The sequence below is a fragment of the Liolophura sinensis genome, chromosome 1, assembly GCF_032854445.1.
Source record: "Liolophura sinensis isolate JHLJ2023 chromosome 1, CUHK_Ljap_v2, whole genome shotgun sequence".
Taxonomy (NCBI): domain Eukaryota; kingdom Metazoa; phylum Mollusca; class Polyplacophora; order Chitonida; family Chitonidae; genus Liolophura; species Liolophura sinensis.
The window spans coordinates 11407388-11428525 of NC_088295.1; the positions used below are offsets into that span (position 1 = coordinate 11407388).

General features: G+C 37.7%; 1 protein-coding gene across 1 annotated transcript; it reads left to right on the forward strand.

Annotated features, from left to right (window-relative positions):
• Positions 1-192: 192 nt before the first annotated feature.
• LOC135466734 (stress-activated protein kinase JNK-like) lies at positions 193-20083 on the forward strand. Its single transcript, XM_064744396.1, has 11 exons — positions 193-289; positions 5331-5600; positions 8236-8365; positions 12118-12176; positions 13167-13305; positions 13841-14006; positions 14580-14651; positions 15272-15582; positions 15834-15897; positions 16426-16506; positions 17002-20083. The coding sequence occupies exons 2-11, from the start codon at positions 5479-5481 to the stop codon at positions 17076-17078; spliced, it is 1221 nt and encodes a 406-aa protein (XP_064600466.1). The 5' UTR covers positions 193-289; positions 5331-5478; the 3' UTR covers positions 17079-20083.
• Positions 20084-21138: the final 1055 nt, after the last annotated feature.

Consider the following 21138-nt stretch of genomic DNA (forward strand, 5'->3'; position numbering starts at 1 on the left):
ACAATACGCCTATAGTGATGACGTCACTTGATGTGTTTTTGAACATTTTTATTTAAGTTTGCCAAAATGATATTAGTTTTAATCATTATAAGTCGTTTCTTGACGTCAAATAAAAAAATAGGCGATTTAGAGTCTCTCGCCGAAACGTTAATCAACATTCGCGGAAATCCCTGACGTCACCATCTCAAGTCAGATTATGGTGGAAGTGAGTCGATGTAGACAGTTTTGACATCTGAAAAAGCCGTCTCCCTGCTTATTCCACTCATTAATAATCCCGATTCAGCAGTTGGTAAGTATTTTTGTGACTTTATTTGAACATGGGCTTATTTTGTTTGGTGTCGTACACCTTGTGCACTGTGAAATAATTTGACATGAACCCAAGGCTGGTCCAAGTGGAATAAATTTTCACAGTAGCAATGCCAGTACGAATTCTGTACTGTAGCTAAATGGCTAAGATGTATCAAGTGTGTGGGTGGTGGCACATTGATCTCTTCAACCATTTGTATTTGGTCGTTTGAAGAAGTACTGGTTTTTTACTCTGTCTGTTGAGGTTTACTAAGCGTACCATCAGCAGAATTGTTGATGAAATGATTTGTTTTCAACCCCAGTTGCAAAGTGAAAGCTGTGTTTCCTATTCTACTACTCAGGTGCTGAACCCAAAACCCTATTTGAAGCTTTTAGATCTCAACTTTAGGATTATGTTTGGCATCAATGAGTGGTACTGTCAGTTAATTGCAAATTTCCAATTTGAAGTCTGGGAGTCAGTATGTGAAGTTTGGGGAGAGGTATGATGTCAGTTGATTGAAGAGGTGACCAGAAAACACCGCTCTAAGAATGGGTTATATTGACTGCTACAAGGGGACCACTGGGTGACATCCTAAGCCCGGATGACTTGTGCATCCGGTTATCACACTCTGCCTGTATTTAAGTCTGAGATTGCTCTGGCGTTAGATTTGGCAAAACAAACTGCCACAGCAACTGCATCAGGTTTTAAATGGAGCTTGCATTGATGTGGGTTTGGGGCCATCCTTGACCGAATGTCGGAGCAGTCTAGGACTATTGATGTTTGAGTGCCCTCTCAGTAAAGTTTGCTGCAAAGCAGTATATGCGACACACAATCCCTCTAGAGTTTACGCCAGAGTTCTTGCATATAAAAATGGCTAAAAGATGTGGTTGTACGCAGCTGCCAATGGTGCCAATGAATGGACAGGTCTTAAGACGTACATTGAAAGTATCAGAGCTGTGAACAGGAATGTGTGAAGACCTTTTGGCACAGTATTTTGTTGTCTATGATGCAGCAGGTGAAACAGCAGAAGCGGAGGGAATCAGGATGGCTTAAAAAAGTTGCTTCTAAATTTGATCTCATCCTCACGGGAGTTTTCAGCCTAAAGGCCAGCATCTTCTTTCTTCTGTAATAAAAATTCACAGCTCATTTCTTTAAAAAAAATTTAATGTCATCAGTAACCAGTCATATTTGAATGGAGATAATAATACACTATATACTTTATTACCTTGTTCATTTGATGCTTTTTTCAATTTCCAAGAGCCATTTCAGGACGGGCCAGTTGACTTGGAAATCAAAAGTGCTGGCCTTTTTATTTTCGGGGCCTTATTTCTATCCATGTGTCTACCACAAATCATGCCTTTTACCTGCGTTACTTTGCGAGACCCTTACATTGTTTTACATAAATGTGCGAGACACATGAAATACTGAGTTGGCTTAGTGAAATATTTCTCAATCCTTTCTTGAGCATGTCAAGCAAAAGAAAAATTGGTTGGAAAAGTGAATGTTTGTGGATATTTATTAAATTCACCTGACTTTTGCATATGACAAAGGGTCGAATTTAAAAGAATTTTGGGGTTGCACAAGAGTCCCTTAATGACACATTGGTTTTATTATGCGTTTTTGTTCTTCTGACTTATCTGATCAAACTGTTTGGACTTATAGGGTTTCGTTTTTAATCTTGACATCACCAGAGGGTTTTAACTTTATTAGAAGGCAGTCACCAGCTGTACATGTATTTGTAACCCTGTACTTAGGTAAAATTTTGAGCAGGTAGCTGTCTACGTAGGCCAAAGCTTCTATTTTATTTCATTTAGACAGATAAGTGGCTACTTTTCCAGGGTAGCCTTTGCGTTTTCCTTAAAAAGATATTGGAAGTCCTGTATCACATTTGAGAAACATCATATATAGGAGGAAAATAGAAGAGAAACTGAACCTTTAAGGCTGAAAGATAGCTGTTTTTCAGTTTACAGACTTCTGAACATGACAGTGAATTTTGTTATCCTGGCTTCTCTGTGTATCCATGGTATTGCTGTGTTTTTACCATTATATAATTAGCGGTATCGGTATTTATTCTCTGGTTTATGTGGATTACATGTCTGCATTGTGTAGTCAGTTGTGAGGTCATGCATGTCTGTTCAATCATCATTTATTTCATGTGCATTTATTCTGAGGATGTACATGACGATGTACAACTCAGAATTTGACAAATATGGAGGTCAGTTTTCATGGCAATTTTGTTTACTGATTGGTTTAAAAAAAACATACATTTATGATATCACAGGTGAATGGAAATAGATTGTCAGTGGAAGTTAAAACCTATGTATTGAGACATCTAGCTGAAGCAGAATTTGTTGCAAAAAGCATTTTATTCAAACCCATATTTTATTGCATGTACCTTTGCTGAATATGTCAAGATAACCATATATATAGCATTCATGTGCATTGGCTGTGTATATTGGTTGATTGGCTGCCAAGAGCAGTGCTGGATCTGACATTTACAGTGTACCTAACCAGATGGGGTTGTGTTCCCAAAGCATCTGCAGTTCAATGTACAGCATCAGTGAAATACATGTAAATGTAATTAAGTCTTGATACATATATGTATCAGTTACCAGCATTGACACACAAAACTAATCTAACGATTCAAGTGAGTCACATGGTCTGATACAGTATTAATGGTGTATACATGTGGTGTGAAATTAAGTCTTCTCCAAGTGTGATATTCAGTATTATCAGCATACACAGGTGCATGTGTGCCAGGTGGGATTCCCCTGAATCTGACTCCAGAGCAGAGCTCATTCTCAGAGATGGCCAAAACCACAGATTATGTAGATACATGTAGTGGGCTGTTGCCTGTATATTTACACAGCATAAAAATACTGGATGTCAAGTATATAAATAGCAGTCTGAACCAGGATGTGTTGTTTGTCTGATCTCTGCTGTGTCTAGGGTGATTGTGTTTCTGACATTGTCAACCCACTGAATGACATAAGAAAGGATGGTACATGTAGTAAATTTAATGTTTGACACAAGTATCATGCCTAATACATGAGACATGTTCATTGTGCACAGTGCAGTACATGTACATGAATGTTTCACCTCTGTGTTAATATTCTTCCCAGTTTCTGTAGTTTCATAGTGAATATTTACCATGGTTGTAATGTTTATTAATTTTCTTGAATGCAATTTATGTATTGGAGAAAGGACAGGCATTGATAACAATATTGTTTGCTACTGTATATAAGGTTTCAGATGTTTAGACACTTTAAATCGTTGTTAGTCCAGTTACTTTTACCTTGTACATAGTATGGTTGCATATGAACTGATGTCTCATCGTGGACATCTGCTTTGCAATACTATGTCAGCTCTCTCTTGCTCTTATCTCCTAGTTACGACATTCATAAGATCAATTCTATAAGAAGTGTTGAATGACTGCCATTTAAACTGTCACTATTGAGGTAACACTGTTGTCATATGCTCCTATAATAGCAGTCTGAGAGGAAAGTGTTTAAGTGCACTGATTTCTCTTGTCTACAAATGGGCTATTCCCACCCATCTGTTGGATGTCTCAAGGACAGATTACTGGAGGCTATCACTTTTGCTACAGGTTCATGAAGTTGTGATAATGTAACCAGATTTAGCTACTGGCACATTGCTTCACATAGAAGGGATATGAGCCAGTTGGTTGCTGGGGTCTGGGGTAATTGCATTCTCATAAATCCTCATCAGGGAGATGCTCAAACGTCTTAATGAAGATTTTATCATTGTCTTTTGTTGGGTGCTCGGGCATATGGGTATCCCAGGGAATACTGCTGCAGATGAAGCCGCTAAGGCAGCTCTGCATTCCGTTACTACCCAAACTGACGTTCCATATTCGGTCATGTACATGCTATGCATGGGTATTTGTTGAAAGGAGAAGATGCTCCTATTTGTTTTGCTTGTGATCAACGCTTCACAGTCAAGCACATATTGCTTGACTGTGGCACCTTTGCTCCTGGGCGAGATTCTTTTTATTACGTGAGCTCTCTTGCGGAACTTTTCAATTCTGTGGAAAGTGATACTATTTTTGATTTTCTCTCTGCCATTGGTATGGTTAGAAAGCTATGATTTTAAACTACTGTCTGTGTTTGTTATGTGACTTCTGATGTCCTTTTGACTGACTAGCAAACGACTTCTCCGTGGTAGATCGACTACTTGACGTTTTATTGTCGCGATAAAACTGAGATATTGTTGAAAGCGACGTTAAAACTTTCACTCACTCTCATTAATCCTCAAGCTACATGTACATGTGTATATGCATCATTTACTGTTCAGTGGTGTAGGGCAAATCTGGGTTGGGACTGGTAGTTATTTTATTATATTCAACTGTTGTCCAATTAAACAGTAAATTTTCAGATGAAATATTTTAGGGAAGTACATTGTACCAGTTTCTTTTCACTGGAAAAACAGACCACCTTCTTTATGTGTAAGAAATGAAAGAAGTGAAACATTTTTTACATCCAAAGTTTTAAAATATGTATTCACATATAATACATGTACGTGAAAGTTATGTATCTTGCGGTTGAGTCAAATAAGGTTTATAAATGATTTATAAATGTTTCTGTTTCTAGTTAGCTCCTTATTCAAGCCATCCGCAGGATCTGCTTGTGTACCCTCTATGTATCTCTTGTTTTTAGCTAGAGGCTTAGGCTGACTTTATATGTTGAACACAGCTTTTATGACAGTAAGAAAACCTTTGTAGCTTTCAGCAACCTGATATGCTCTTTGACATCAGGACATCTGAGCTTAAGCTACATTCGACACGCATTTCTTTTTGTAGTTGAAGGATGATTTAAATCTATTCTTGAAGAAGAGAAATCATACAAATGTTGGTTAAAATCTGTAAATGCCTGCAAGGATTAGGAAGACGTATATTAAGTTGCTTGTATTTGTCATGTACTTGAACATGAACATGTATCTCTGTTGCCATCATGAAGCTGCATATAGAAGGAGTAATGAGCTGCTCATTTGAATGCATCAAAAAAAGACTTTTTTTTGTTTTCAGGTGTCTGTCAGTGTGTTGGATTTGCCTAATGCCAGGCTCGCAGCGAATTACCTGAAGTTTGATACACAAAGCATCTGTCTCTGCTCTTTGCCTTGTCAAACTCATGGCTATATTCATGACATTATATTAGTATTTCTTGTGGTTCATCATGAGTTCTGGCAAGCATCCAGGACAGTTTTACACAGAAGTAGTGGGAGATTCCACATTCACAATTTTACGGCGCTACCAAAATTTGCGACCCATTGGATCGGGAGCTCAGGGTATTGTATGGTAAGTATTTAAGCATTATATAAAAATTGTTGTGTGATGGTATACTTTTGAAGAACCTGTGACCAAGGGAAGATGAAGAAAACTGATTTGCCCCCCCCTCCCCCCCTGCTGTTTCTGTATTGGGAGTATTATGGAATAGCTAGTTGCATTCTATCACTTGCCCTATACATTTATGTGTTTGTATGTCTTTAATTTAGTAGAACACAAGTGTTAGGCACCCTGACTGGGCGCATTACAGTTACATGTACCTAGTATGTTGTTCTATGAGCATACATGGATATGCTATTACCGTGTTCAAGGATTCATAGAAGTTCAAATTTTACGAACTAAAACTCAAAAATTGAGTTTTTACTGAGTTAAATACATTTTATAAACCAAGCTAAATTTTATGTTGTATTTTTTATTTGACAGACAAAATAGTAGATATGTATAATACATGTAAACTTAGCTGTAATAAATTGGGCCTACTTGCCTTACATTTTTCTCCCCGGCCGGATAAACTGAATTTCTTACGATTCTGCTTTTGTGACACTTTTACAATATTATGCTTATTGACACAGCTACATCTTACCACTGACTGACCAAGTCTGCATACTGTGGGGACAAATACAAAAACAGTGATGCTACCCTCAAAAATTGGCGAATGATTGTATAGTTCACACAGAGGTTATGCATATTTAGAAACGGATGAACGATTTAGTGTTCACGCAAAATGGCACAAAAAATAAAGTAAAAAGAGGCGGTAAGTTGTCATGTCTGCATCAACTGCGTGGGCTGATGAAACTTTATTTGGTGAGAAAATTGACAACAGCTGAACGTGAATCAGGGGTTGAAATAACGGCTGGCCCACTGGTCTGGGGATTATCTTCGCCTGGCTGGGAAGAGTTAGGATAAAAAAAAAAAATTGTGGGCCAGCTGAGTTTTAACACCATTGAGGAAAAAATGGCATCAAATATATAGGTACAAACTCTGGTTGGTAAAATGAGACTTAGGACTTGGGACATGCATCTACTCTGCTTACTATAAACTTTACAACAATATAGCAAATCCCTTACAAATGTCAACATCTCCAGTCTTATGTAGCTGAAAACTTTAGATCGATTTACAGAGGACTTATGTATAAGACTAATGTGAGGAAGGTAGGCCCCCTGACATCTTACGCAGTATTAAAAGTTCACTGCTGATTTCTTGAATACAATCCTCTAGTACCTAAACTTTTTAAAAACGTTTTCTCATGTCATCAGTAACCAGTCACATATAGTTCTTTGAACGAAGACAATTGAATTATTACAGCATTTACCTTTACCTGGTAATAAACTGTTGCCAACCACTAATGGAATATGAATGGTGCTTACTATACTGGGAGTGTCCAGTGTAAGATAAAACTTGTCCACTTACTTAAATGTACTTCAATTTCATAACCGACTTTACAAAACCGATTTTGGTGTAACCCATGGGTTACGCAAAAATCACTTGCTAAAAAGTAAAGGTTTCGCAAGGTAAATTTTCACTCAGTAATATGTGTGAATGTGCTTTGGCAAGATAACGGAAATTGGACAATGTACATTGCTGTAACTACTAACAGCCAATCACCTGAGAAACGCTTTTAATTTGTTTCAGAAAGATTAGCTGAACAAATTCAGTTTTCTCACGTTTTCTCAACATTCATTTATCGGCAACTAAATTGAGTGTAGTTGTTTCTCTCCTTAAACTTTAGCATTAATGTAAATATTCAGTTTGTGACGCCAAAATTAACTCAATTTTAAGAACCAATATTCAGTTTATAACTCATGCCAGTGCCTGGAAGACATACATGTACATGCATTGCTGTGTATTTACTTTAGAATTTTGTATAAATGTTTATATCTCATTCTTCAGCATCTTAGCGAAAGGAGTAGCATTCATTTCATTGTAGACAGAATATATATACACTGTACACACACAGATAAATGTAACAGCCACAATGTATTTTACATGTACCAATGGCTATACATATGTATACCTCTCGCTCTGTGTTATTGCACCATGCAGAGCACAAGTTCATTGGTACCTGTGCTTTTGAAGTGATTTACTATCAAGTTACATGTTATAAGGGTTCGTTTACAGATATAGTTCGGGTGATTTATGGTGGTTGATCCCATCTCTATCAGCTTTCTGTGCTTAATCATTGCTAAACAGGGTTTTACTGGCTGCCTGATTAGTAATCAATATTCCCCAGCTGACCGGTTTCACAGCTCATTACAGGATGAGTTTCACTTTACCACAGCTGTATCTCTTGCTGAGGAATTCCTGTCCACAACTTGTGCAAATAAATCAGGTCTCCCCATTCTCAAGGGGTCATTTTTTTCTGACCAGATTGGACGAACCGATAAGTTATGGTGTAAGAGAAGGAAGGTTGTTTAATTTTATCATGTTAGTGCATGGTCTAGCTTCACTTGATGATTACCAGTTCCATGATGGAAGAACCATCGATGTATGGTTAACCTAGTTGTACACAACCTGAAGGTCACAAGATCATAGTTATAGCGTCCACTGTTCTACCATGATAATGGTAACCCATACCATGTAAGAACATAATAATTTCAGTAGCATTAGAACACACATTAACTGTGTGTCTGATTTTTGTTTCTTTCAGTGCTGCTCTAGATTTAAGCACCTCCACTCATGTGGCCATAAAGAAACTCAGCCGGCCATTCCAAAATGTAACCCATGCTAAAAGAGCCTACAGAGAGTTTGTGCTGATGAAGTTGGTCAACCACAAGAATGTAAGTATTGCTATTATTTTATTGTCAAGGTTATCATATAAATGACCTATTATATTTCACGTCAAATATTATGTCCTTGATACATTTTACATTGTAATCCTGTGGAAAAAAAGAGATAATATGGAGACTTCTGAACATATGACATCTACATCCATTTGTGTGTGTTCTATTTCCTTTTTTTTTTCTTTTTTTGTGGTTGAAGATAGTTTTATCCTGCTGTAGTTAAGCTGGGCTGATTCCACACTAGACACCAGGATGTATGTCCTGCCCTAACTGTTGTGTCTAAGCAGGCAGAAGTGGTAAATACCAAAGTGACAGTGAATGCAAATCTAATCTTGTCATCCGTGACAAGAGTTTGGGTAACGGAAGCCATGTCTGGCAGCTTTCTGGTAGACCTTCAAACCAGTCTGTGATTTGCTCAAATCAGGGTAGGGCTGTTATCTGTGCCTCGCACCGATAAGAGTGCTGTCAAAGGGATAGTCGGCAGTAATTAGGCTTCTATTACATTCTCAGTCAAGATAAATTCGATTGTACTTGTACTTGGATGAATACATATATATGTGGAGGTACATCATGATATGTGCTTTACATGCGTATGTGTACATGAAGGGCAGGGAATGACTTCAGACAAGTGGCAAGGTTTGCAATGAACCTTGTGAGATACCAAGACTCGTATAATGTGTACAGTACATGTGCATACTACTTTGTTCACATCGTCAAGAAGAAACCTGTCCAAAGAAACATTCTCTTCAGATGTTTGTGTATATTAAATTGTGTTAGAATTAATGGTACATGTAGTTGTAGGAAGTACATTATATGCTTATGGGTATTGACTTGTCGGTCTTTTCATTTGTTTATTTAATTTATTTGATTAGTGTTTTATGCCGTACTGAAGAATATTTCACTTGTACGATGATGGTCTACATTATGGTGGGAGGAAACCGGGTAGAGCTCGGGGGAAACCTACAAACACCTGCAGGTGGCTGGCAGACCTTCCCAAGCACGGACAGAGAGGGAGCCAGCATGAGCTGGACTCACAGTGACTGCATTGGTGAGAGGCTTCTGGATGATTGCGCTTCACCTTCGCCACAAAGGCCCCCTTGCAAGTCATTCATTTGGATCAGTATTGTGGAGTCTTTTCAGTTTGAAGAAAAGGTTAGTGTCTGTGAGGATTGATCATGAGGATTTCTTTTCTAGGTTATGAACTGTTAGCAAGGTTTACCATAAAGATGCTTCTTTTGAGACTTGTCTTGGAAGACTATACATGCACAGACATTTTGTTTTGCTTCCAATTTTGCCTGACATTGCAGTGAATGTGTAAGTCAAGCAGGAACACATGATGTGACCCATTTACTGACACACACAAATTGCCGCAAAGGATGCTGTTCTCTTGAAGGCTTAAACTCAGTGTGTGCCCAACAAAACAGTTCATAATGCTGAAGAAGCTAGTAGAATGTATTATGAGTGTACATGTATTACAATTGGAATAATGGGTATTACTTGATGAATGAACCTACTAAGGTTTGTAGGATGAGCGTGGGATCCTAGCCAGTCAAAAATAGTTTTAAGCTGGGCATGAGGCAGGTGGCATAACACCTCTTAATGCCCTTAAATCAATAGCTGTAATAGTAGATATTCTCTGTATCCTCCACACCAGGGAACGCTATGTGTTGGGCAAAAGGTTCCTAAATGATAAATGAGAAAGCTGGGTGGATTAGTTTGACACTTTAATACCAGTCCGCTTTTCCACCTGTGTCCCGTGCACATTTTACAGTTTGTTAGCAAATCTGCTGCATGGCAGAAGCAATCTGAGTAAGTTTACATTTGAAAAATTATGTGATTTACACACATAAATTCTGGTGTTATTAGCACATATACATGTAGATTTTTTTCAGGAGTGCAAAAGTGTAGGATTGTGACAGCATACATCAGATTCAAGGCCTGAGAGTTTTGCTCAAGAGTTGATTGTACATTTAACTAAGTTTTGTCACATTCAGAATGCTGGTTACATACATATGCCAGCACATACCATACCACTGTCACTTGACCAGCGATGACCTGTGTTCCACTTCAGCTGGTACTGACTTGCCTGGTGTTTTTTAGCTTAGCATGGTTTTTTTTTAATATATGTATATGTACATGGAACATCCTAAAGTGATGTTTAGGACTGCATGTTACAAGATAGGAATCTGTCAGGGAGAACCACAAGCTGGCTCTACCAAAACCTTCAGAATTTGTTCTTGTGACAGGTTCACTGGTTCAGTTAGAAAGACAACACTAAATAAAATGTATATACAAGTATACATTCATGTGCTATTCCACTTAAAAGTTTAAAAGCATACCTATTTAGCTCGCCTGTGCTTTGTACAGGAGTGGCTTATGTCACACCGTGAGTGTCGGCGTCCGATAACAGGGAAAGTAAAGTTAAACAAAATGTTAGGGGTGGTACTTTAAAAAGTGCTACATGTATTCAACTCAGGGTTTGCACATGTGTAGAGCACAATAGCACGAAGGAAATTTTCCATTGTTGATTCTGTGTACGTATTAAATACCGTAATCTACCAAGTTCCTGACTAGCGTATTATGTATTATATTCAGTGGTAAACAAAATGTTAGGGGTGGTATCGCAAAAAGTATTGACTTGAAGTTTTACGTGCATATAAAGCACAGTGACACAAGGGAGATGTTCCCTCACTGATGCTCTGTGTGCATATTAATTACCTAAGATTACCAAATTAACCATTTCAATACGTTATGTATTCAGCTGAAGTTTTTCATTTATGTGCCTCTTACCTACGAGCTGTTTGTTAGCCTTGCTACCATTTCTTTGTTTTTGTGATGTTGCGTAACCAAGATCTCGCAGTTCAGAGTGAGCTAAAATGCACACATTGAGAAAATCTGAAGAGCTGCCATGTTGTGAAGTTTAACCAATCAGGCACAAATTATTTCTATCACCCAAGAATGCAGCTGTTTCTGGTGACACCCCATGAACCCTGTTTTAGCTTTTACCCATATTTGCATAGGGTTTGAGTGACGGGACATGTTCACAGTTTTTGTTGCCATTTAGGCCTTTTTCCATTCATCCCAAAGTAATTAAAGATTATATGATTGTTTTCTTTTCTTTTAATGGTTGCCCCAGAGAAAAGTGCTCAAAAGAGTCACCCTCGGCTATGGTCAGACTCTTAGGGAGTGAGGTGTTCAGTGTCTTGAACATTTTGTTTATGTAAGGCAGCAACAGGTACATGTAACATGTTGAAACAAGGAAATGCTGTCAACCAAAATAATGTTAAAAGTTGAATTAATATGTTACTATTGGTTCTGATTATTGTAACCCCATAAGTCATAGTGTGGGGGGGCCTCCATGGACGAGGTGGTGAGCATGGCACTATGACCTAGAAGCCTTTCCCAGTGCCGTTGCTGACTTCCTCTCGGTTTGTGTATGGGAAGATCTGCCAGCAACTTGTGGATGGTGATGGGCCTTGCCCAGTTTCCTCCCACAGTAATACTGACTGCCGTCAAATTAAATGAAATATTCTTATATACAACATAAAACATCAATCAAATAAAACAATAAAATATCATAGAGTTTACAAAAGACTAAAAAATTAGTATCTTAAGATGTACCTACATATTGCATATAAGTACTATATGTATATATATAAATGTATATATGGTTATATTATGAACTTTTGGCTTGAGCCCACTTTCTCCTTTTTGCTGTGTATCTAGTAGCCCTCTATCTCTGATTGTAGATTATAGGACTGTTGAATGCGTTTACCCCTCAGACGTCCCTTAAAGAATTTCAAGATGTGTAAGTATATGCTTCATTAGACAACATGTAAATTGGCCTATTGTTTGACTTGACGTCCTACTTTTGCTCCTCGTGTCTGGGTGTTAAAATCGTGGTATTGATCATGTCCTACATCTCCTCCATTTTTTGTTAAGTGTTCTGTCTATCGATTGTTTAGTTGTTTAGTGACTGGTCTGTAAATCTGTTCTAAGAAAGAAGTGGGCAAGCTTTGATGTTCAGTAACTTTGGCTGATCGCACATTCTCCACAGGTAATCACATTCTGTGCAATATTCAGATATAAAATAATATCCAGCAGGGAAAGAAAGGCTGTCAGTCACATCTGTTTATTTTGGAACATCATGGCCTTTCACAAACACCGTATTGGAATGTTTGAGGAGATACAATATGGCGTCATTATAAAACTATTGAATGGGAATAATTGTGTTTGGCCTGTGGGCTATTATTGTGATGTATTGGTGATGAGGTGGCATTTTCTTGTGTCCTCCGTCCAAAATACTGCCGACCAGATGACCATTCACACTGACCGAAGACATAAAATTGTATTTCCCTGCCGGCTTGTGGATAAAATCAATAGTCCATCAAGCAATGGTCATTGAGTGGTATGAGCTGACAGTCTGACCATTACCCAACTGTAAGGCTGTCCCCAGGCCTGCTGCCTGGCAGTTCTCATTGTCTCTAATGCCAGCATCTGGCACATAGTTTTATGTCTACATCCTCCTTAAAGCCTTGCCAATCTAGGTGAGTCTAGTAAGTGGAAATAGTATCCATTCTACCAAGGGAATGCAGGTACTGTTACAGCCATTGATCCTACTTTTTTATTTTCTTTTGTGTCTCCAAACAGAGAACACCGTCTGTTTGATCTTGATGGATGAGAACTCTACTGCAATAGAGTAGAGTTGTACCTGAACTCAAGTGAAATTTGTCATTGTAGTATATTTGCACTAATGTTGACTTCATATTGCTGATTTCAGTATTCTTTGCTTTTTCAGATACCTTGTTATGGAATTAATGGATGCAAATTTATGCCAAGTTATCCAGATGGACTTGGACCATGAGAGGATGTCCTATCTTTTGTATCAGATGTTGTGTGGTATCAAACATTTGCATGCAGCTGGTATTATTCACAGGGTATGTACATACAAGTGTATTGTATGTGTTATATATTGATTGTAACTTTAGTCTTTTGAGGCCAGATGTGAAAGGCAAAGGCATTTAACATGATGGAAAAAAATAAAGTCATCATTCGCCTGTGGCGGTGTCCAGTACATGCAATGTGTGATTAAGTAAGCTAACAATGACTTTTACTGTTTTTATCAATACCAACTCTGAAAAGGTCTTTGTCATATATGTTTTCAAGCTTTATGTTAAAAGAATACTTGATGTTTTATTGGGAACACATGTGAATCCTAGGTTTGTCTGTGAAGTATGTTTGAATCGTCGTTGTTGGAGTAGAATAAAGCAGTGTAATATCTTCTAAGTGGAGAGTCCAATACGTCTTTGGATCATTATCACCCAAAACAATTTTATTATGGATATAAATGCTTTTGTATTTAACAGGTTGACTGTACATTTGAATCAGCATTAACTCAAAACAAAGTTTATGTTTGTAGTTTTCAGTGTGTTCTGTGCCAATCAGCATCACGATTATGTTACGTTTATTTAGGATTTGAAGCCCAGTAATATAGTTGTGAAGTCTGACTGCACCCTGAAGATCCTAGACTTTGGTCTCGCCAGGACAGCGGGAACAGGGTTCCAGATGACCCCATATGTGGTCACACGTTATTACAGGGCTCCAGAGGTCATTCTGGGCATGGGATACAAGGAAAATGGTGAGTCCTAACCTGTCCTTGGTAACTTTCCATACATTGTAGGGTGGTGATTTACTCTGGGCGCTCCATTTTTCTCTACCCATAAAACTGATTATGTGAAAAACTTGACATTAAATCAGTAGCTAAATTTTATTTTCATAGCAAATAAATGTTCCACCACTATTGTCTATGGTATATTTGTCAATTACATTTTGTGACAAATTGTGAGCACATACAACTACATTTTATGACTGGCTCAGCTGGCTAAGCTGTTGTTCTCACTGAAATCCATTGTTCCACTCAGTGGTGTAGCGGACAGAAATTTAGTTCTCACAGGTTTGACTGTGGTTTTAAGTCCAGAAGTTTGTCAGGTATATGTGTCCTCTGCTGCCTGTAAACCTGGCCAGTGATGTATAAGTGGTAAATCTTTGATTATGGTTTTTATTACCAGTCCAGTAATTAGATACATAGCTGCATGTATAGCCATTTTTAAGCAAGAAACTTATGAGTGTTTCTAAATAATTTTTTATACTCTAAAACAGTGTGGTAGACATTGTATGTGTTGACATTTAGAAGTATGATTGTTGTTTTCAGTGGATATATGGTCAGTAGGTTGTATTATGGCGGAGCTCATACGTGGAGGAGTGATGTTCCCAGGCTCAGACCGTATCCTTTCAGTGCAGGCTTACGTACAAGTACAAGATGTACTCTCTGAATTTGTCAGAGTAGAGCTTCACATAAAGCTAAAGCCATGGAACCAGTGTTATTTAATGTGTTGTGAGGATGTTCATCTTTCTGTCTGTATGCATTATGTTGTTGTTATAGAAAGTCAAATTTCTTCAGATAATGATTTAATATTTGCTATACAAATTCATATTGAGTTGAACTAGGCTTCTGTTTAACCTGTTTGATCATGTTTCTTGTTTCCATGGAAACTGACTGGAAATAGCAAGGTTAAATGATGTGTACAGAATAGGAATTGCATAATTTAACTCATAACTCATAACATAACGATTCCAGCTTTGGTAAACAGGTTTATTGTTAGAGGAGCTACTTTCTTATTAAACTGGATTAGAGTTGATCAGATTTCTGGTTCCCATGGCAACCATCTGGAAATGGCAATGTGAACGTAATCAGGCCTTGTTGGTAGATACCTGTCTTCAGTGCCTATTTAGGTGGTGTTGCATGAAGTTCCTTTGAGGTTACTCGTAAAATATACAGCAATATTTGCTATGTGCATGTAGCCCATAGTGTGATATTGACAATATCCCTAACTCTCGGCTTAGACATTGACCAATGGAACAAGATCATAGTGCAGCTAGGTACACCATCTCAGGATTTCATGCAGAGATTACAGCCTATGGTGAGGAACTACGTAGAGAATCGTCCTCGCTATGCTGGCTACAGCTTTGAGAATCTCTTCCCAGACTGCCTATTTCCCCCGAATAGCTCAGAGCATGCTGGCCTGTGTGCTGAAATGGCCAGGGAGCTCCTCTCCAAAATGCTGGTCATTGACCCTGAGAAGAGGATATCCGTGGATGAAGCTATCATGCATCCATATATCAATGTCTGGTACGACGAAAATGAGGTCAATGCGGTAAGTTGGCTCATCTGGTGTAAAAGTACTTGTTAAAAATCATTTATTTATAAGCATTTTTTTAGTGTAACCTATATTATGATGTTAGAATTTTTTTTTGCTTCTTTGCCTTGGATTTACTGTTTATTTGTGTGGTAATTTTTTGTCCCCAAAATCAGAATATAGTTCATCTCAGTGAAGAATGGAGGGTTGATGCAATAATTAAAATTCTAATATCTAAACTTTGTTTGTATTTTCTTTTTTTTTTTAAGCCTGCTCCTGACCCATATGACCACTCTGTGGATGAGAAAGAGCACACAGTAGAACAGTGGAAAGGTGAGCATTCAACTAAATAAACGTTGTTATACCCTGATTCTTCATATTTTTTTAATAAATATTTTGAAAAATTCCTAAAGAACTATGGAGTGTAGAGAAATAATTTGCACAGTTGTATGAAGCGTGCATCTTTAATGACACGAATGAATCAATTCTGGAGTCATTTTTATAATAGTTGTATGCATAAATTCCAGTGATAAAAATGTTTTGGTGTTTGAAAAGGTTGAAGAGTAAGAGTAGGTAACTATGTCCGACATCAGATATAGCCTAAGTCAGAGATCAAGTGATTTCATTGTTACGCTGAATACATGAACAAGTATTACGGCAACACCTATAGATGTCTTTAATATGTTAGTTACATGTACAGGAATAAAAATTATTGGTGATGCCCGTATATTTGCTTCGTACTCAGAAAAATTCATGTTCTTTTACATTTAGTATGTTACACTACAGCATTGCTGTTCAGTTTGGGTGGAAGAAAATCTTTTGCATTGTTTGAATAAAAAGTGTTTTTGTTTTTGGTTGTAGAACTGATATATCAGGAGGTTATGGATTTCGAGAACAAGGAGAGGCAACTAGGCTCTGCTATGCAAAACCACACAGGAACAGGTTAGTTTATACGATGTCAGGGCAATATATTAACCGTGCCAAAAGAAATTTTATAAAATGCAGCGCAAAATGATGCTTTCGGAGAGCTTTTAAGTCTGTGAATGAAAGAAATTTGTATGAAAATGTAACTTTTTATTCTTAGTTTTAATACAGCTTGACTATTTATTTATTTGGTTGGTGTTTTACATTGTACTCAAGAACATTTCACTATATAACAGCGACCAGCATTATGGTGGAAGAAAACCAGACAAAGCCTGTGGGAAATGACCATCTGCAAGTTGTTGCAGACCTTCCCACCAACAGCTTGGATAATTTAAACACACAACAGTTAGGGAGCATAAACAGGGAGGTTCACAAACAGTTCTGTAAGAAGCATTATAAGGTATTATGTGACCATGGCAGTTACTTGTTCATTACATTGAAGAGGGCTGTGTGAATGAGACAGTATTTGCTGTCAGGAGGTAGCCAGCTAACTCTGAATGTTTCTGACTTCAGATGGTGCTGCCAACAGTAAACCACCAGCAGCCGACGGTGTTGCGAAGGGATCGCCCAGCAAAAATCGCCAACGATGACCTCGTGTACATAGAACTCAGTTGTAAAATATTTTATATTAGAGGCATAATTTATTTGGTCTCCGTCTTGTGCCATGTATGCATGAGTGACTTGGATTTGGGGATCGCTGACAGGTAGGGGAAACAGCCGTCATGAAGTGTGGAGTTCTATGCTTTAGATAGGAGTTACCTCCCCTCCTGTGAGGTGGGCATATATGATGTTGTGATGGGAACTGAGGTGTAACATTCGGATGCAGATTCACAGTTCTGTCCATGGAGTTGGTGTAACTAATTGTTGTATTGTGTGATTGTTATTGATGTTGGAATGGGACATCGTGATGGCCCCTTGAGTGCGGGTCTCGTCCAGTGCTGTGGTTGACTGGTGCACCAGGCTGTCAGTGCTAACGCTGACCTCTGCTGGCCCAGGACGGAGCTTCCATGTTACATACCAGTGTAAGATGGGTGTTCACTGACATATCACAGAGGGGTACCCAGACATCTACCTCTTCCCAACCAATACACACTTAGATGTAGTTAGGTTAAAACAACATTCAAGCAGGTGGTAGATAGCAGAATTCCTTGCCATGTTGTAGATATGTCCAAGAGAACTTGTCATGGAGTATATAGTCAATAAAGGAAGCTGGTCTTCAAACACCTCACCACTTCTAGAACAGATTTTTAGTGAAAATAATTTTTGTACTATACCTATTCTTGTTTTAAGTGGGTGAAAGGTTGTTCCTTTGTCTGTTGGAAATTTTGGTCTGATTTTAAAGGTAACGCTGAAGTGTGTCTCCTTACATAATATTTTGAAAAGTGATGTTCAACGTGTTTGCTAAAACAGACTGTGAAGGGCATCACACTGGCATGCAGTCTTTTAGGTGGGTTCCTCTATAAGAGCTTTGAAGGTTTAATGTTACCTATGGGAAGCTCTATATAAGACGTGGTCTTATTTTTATTTTACTATAAATGAAATGCCACCAAGATGACATCTAGACAGTCTGATATGGCCAGAATTTTGTTACAAATATGTGTTATTATCATAATAAAATCATCAAGTGTAGAATTCACATCACTGGCACAATCACATAATACTGACAGTACATGAATTGTAGAAATGTATATGTTGAGACAGATTTGGAAATATTAAATTATAAAATAATTGGTAGACAGTATTTGATTGAACAGACTGCCTGATGACACTATTGACTGGGTGTGTAATATAGATGTGTATCTATACAGTATATATGTGTAACATATCAGTGGTGCGTTGGTGTTGATCTTGTAGATTTGTCTGTGGTACATTGTGTGAGAGGATTGAATCCGAGAGCGGGAGGGATTGTCATATAGCAGAGCCAGCAAAACTGACATATATTAAACCTGATTTCTTTACCTTCACATATGGGCTCAATTTCCACATTGTTGTACAGTTATCGCTTTATGCACCATTTATATATGTATATCTGTAACTATGAAGAGATCTTTTAAAGTGGTCTGTGATTGGTTGAACTCGAGTACATTCATATTTTAGTTATTGCTGTGAAGCTGTTGGACCATGTTGTTGTGGTCAGACCGTAATGTCCCACTAGTCATTGTCCTGACCCCAGTCTGTAGACCAGGCCTCAAGCTGTCAAGCTGTCTGTGCAATGCCAGGCTGACCTGCTTACATCAAGCCACAGTTCAAGACACTAATTGCTTACATGTAGTTTTCATGTTCATTATTATCATTTTTATCCATGCTTTGAAAATAGCACAATCAGGTGACCTTGGTTACCATAGAAAAACCAATCACTAGATCTAACCAAGGTAAAACTACTCCTTTGAATTGTTCCAGTAACTAGAATCATTTCCTTAAACATCAGTTAAGATTTTCAAAGTTTTAACAAAATTTTTTTATGATTGGCTTTTGTCAGTGTGATGTTTGTGTTTGATCAGTTAAAGAAAAATGTTGGATGATTGCAATAACAATCATGTACGGATACAATGACATAATATTAGATCTATGGTGCAAGGAATCTCTTTTTATGAAGGTAAAAAATTTTATTTTATCAAACATTTTTAAACTTGACCTTGGTATTTTTTAAAATTTTTTTGATATTGTTTCAGAGATGAATTAGTGTGTGTAAAACCAATCTTTTGAAGGAAAAAATAACCCTGACTTGTGTAATAAGGTTTGTAACTCTTGATCAAAGCTGTTTTCGTACTGTTTTTATTTTTTTTTATATTTTATTAGTTATTTGCTTCTTACATAAAATCTTTTTTGTAAAAATCAGGTTGAATAGAACACTTCAACAGCCACAATAGTGAACTTCATGAACTTGTACATCTATGTAACTTCAATACCTGTCTAACAAGACAGGCCCAATTGTTAGTAAACCCTCCATACTCATGCAACATTCTTTGTTGCTGCTGTTGTTAGGGCTTCACACCCGAGCTTGCATTCCAGTAATAGTGTCAGTGCAAAACTGAAGATGAATCAGAGGTAAACTAATGCGGATTGAGCTGTAAATGTAGTCAAGTCTAAAATCACCTGCACTTGTACTTTGTAATGGTATTTGTGTTTGTTGTTTTTAGTTTGTTCGGCATTCCAGACTTATTATGGCTATGTCAGTGTTATGACCTAATGGAGTGATGTCGGTTTTACCATCATTATTGTAATTGCTGACAATACGTAACGTGTAGTTGAGTATTCATTTCAATTCCTTATACTCAGCTGAGTAATAGCCCCTATGAATGTAGATATTTGTGCTTTTTACCTTAAGTCTTTGTATTCTGAGGTTGGTTTCCTGTGATTGTGATATATTAAGTTGTTGATTATACTTTTTTTTCCTTTTTTTTTGTCTTAAAAGTTGGTTTGGTGCATATGTGATTTAAGTAGCATAAACAGCCCAGTTTTATTGGAAGTCCATAGAGGACTGTGTAAAGTACAGACATGTGTACTGTAACGGTATACGAAATCATGTGGTCAGCATTGTACAACAATGCTCAGCAGCATAACATGTCAGTCTACAGAGGTTTTAGCAATAAAATCAAAGGAAATACTTTCATTTTCTTGAGTTGACATTATTATTTATTTATTTATTTATGACCAGAGGCTGAGTATGTGAACTCCTGTTCCTTGTTGTTCATAAATTTCCACGTTTTAACAGCAGTGGAGAAGCAAACTGTTAGATTTCAGTCAATCAAATAAGATGTGCGTTCGATCTTATTCTTAAAGATGGAATTTTCTAGATTCCCATGCTTTCACTGTCCTCCGGGCCATGATGGCAATAAGCAGTTGTGTAGTCTTGCTGAAGTTCCCTGGAGACCACTCATTTGCTTCCTACAAATATGACGTACATCACACAGTTCACTAGTAACTCACCAAAGGTTCATGTTTTACTCTGGGCCCTCCAGTCTCCTCCACCCATGAAACTGTCTGACATTGTATTGGTGAAAAAGTCTTCAATATGGCATTAAACACAAACTGATGAATCTGAATGCAGTCCTTGTCTCATAGAAGAGATACCAAAACTTTTGTCCTCCTGCAGCTGTAATAAGCTTTCTATAGTATCTTGGAAATCTAATACAAAGGACAGAATTTGCTTGGGGCTAACAGGATGTTCTTCCTAATATCTTCTGTCGATACAGGATGTGGAGTAAACCAAGATCCTTGCACAACTGAGTTAAAGAATGCTTGTGCTAGTTACTGGTTAGTGTTAAATTAACAAATTTGGTTCTGAACAAAAGACAGCGCTGTGCACACAGGTAAGAAATACAGTAGTTCTACTAGTGTGATCCAAACTTGAACGTAAATGTGATGAACATGTAGTCATATAATAGACAAAAGCCAGGTTCACTGCATTTTCACTAAACATCAGATGTCATTCCTTAAGAGATTTATACGAGTTCAGTTCAAATATATGTAACAAATTTGATCATGGAAGTGCCAGAGTGCAGGCTGCGTTGAGACCAATCGCGTTCGATTTTCATTTGCAACATAAGTCTTCAGGTCACATGATCATACAGCAACAATTTAGAAATAATATAAATACTGTATGACCTTGTGTAGACAGACCTGTTCGTGAATTAAACCACCTAAGAG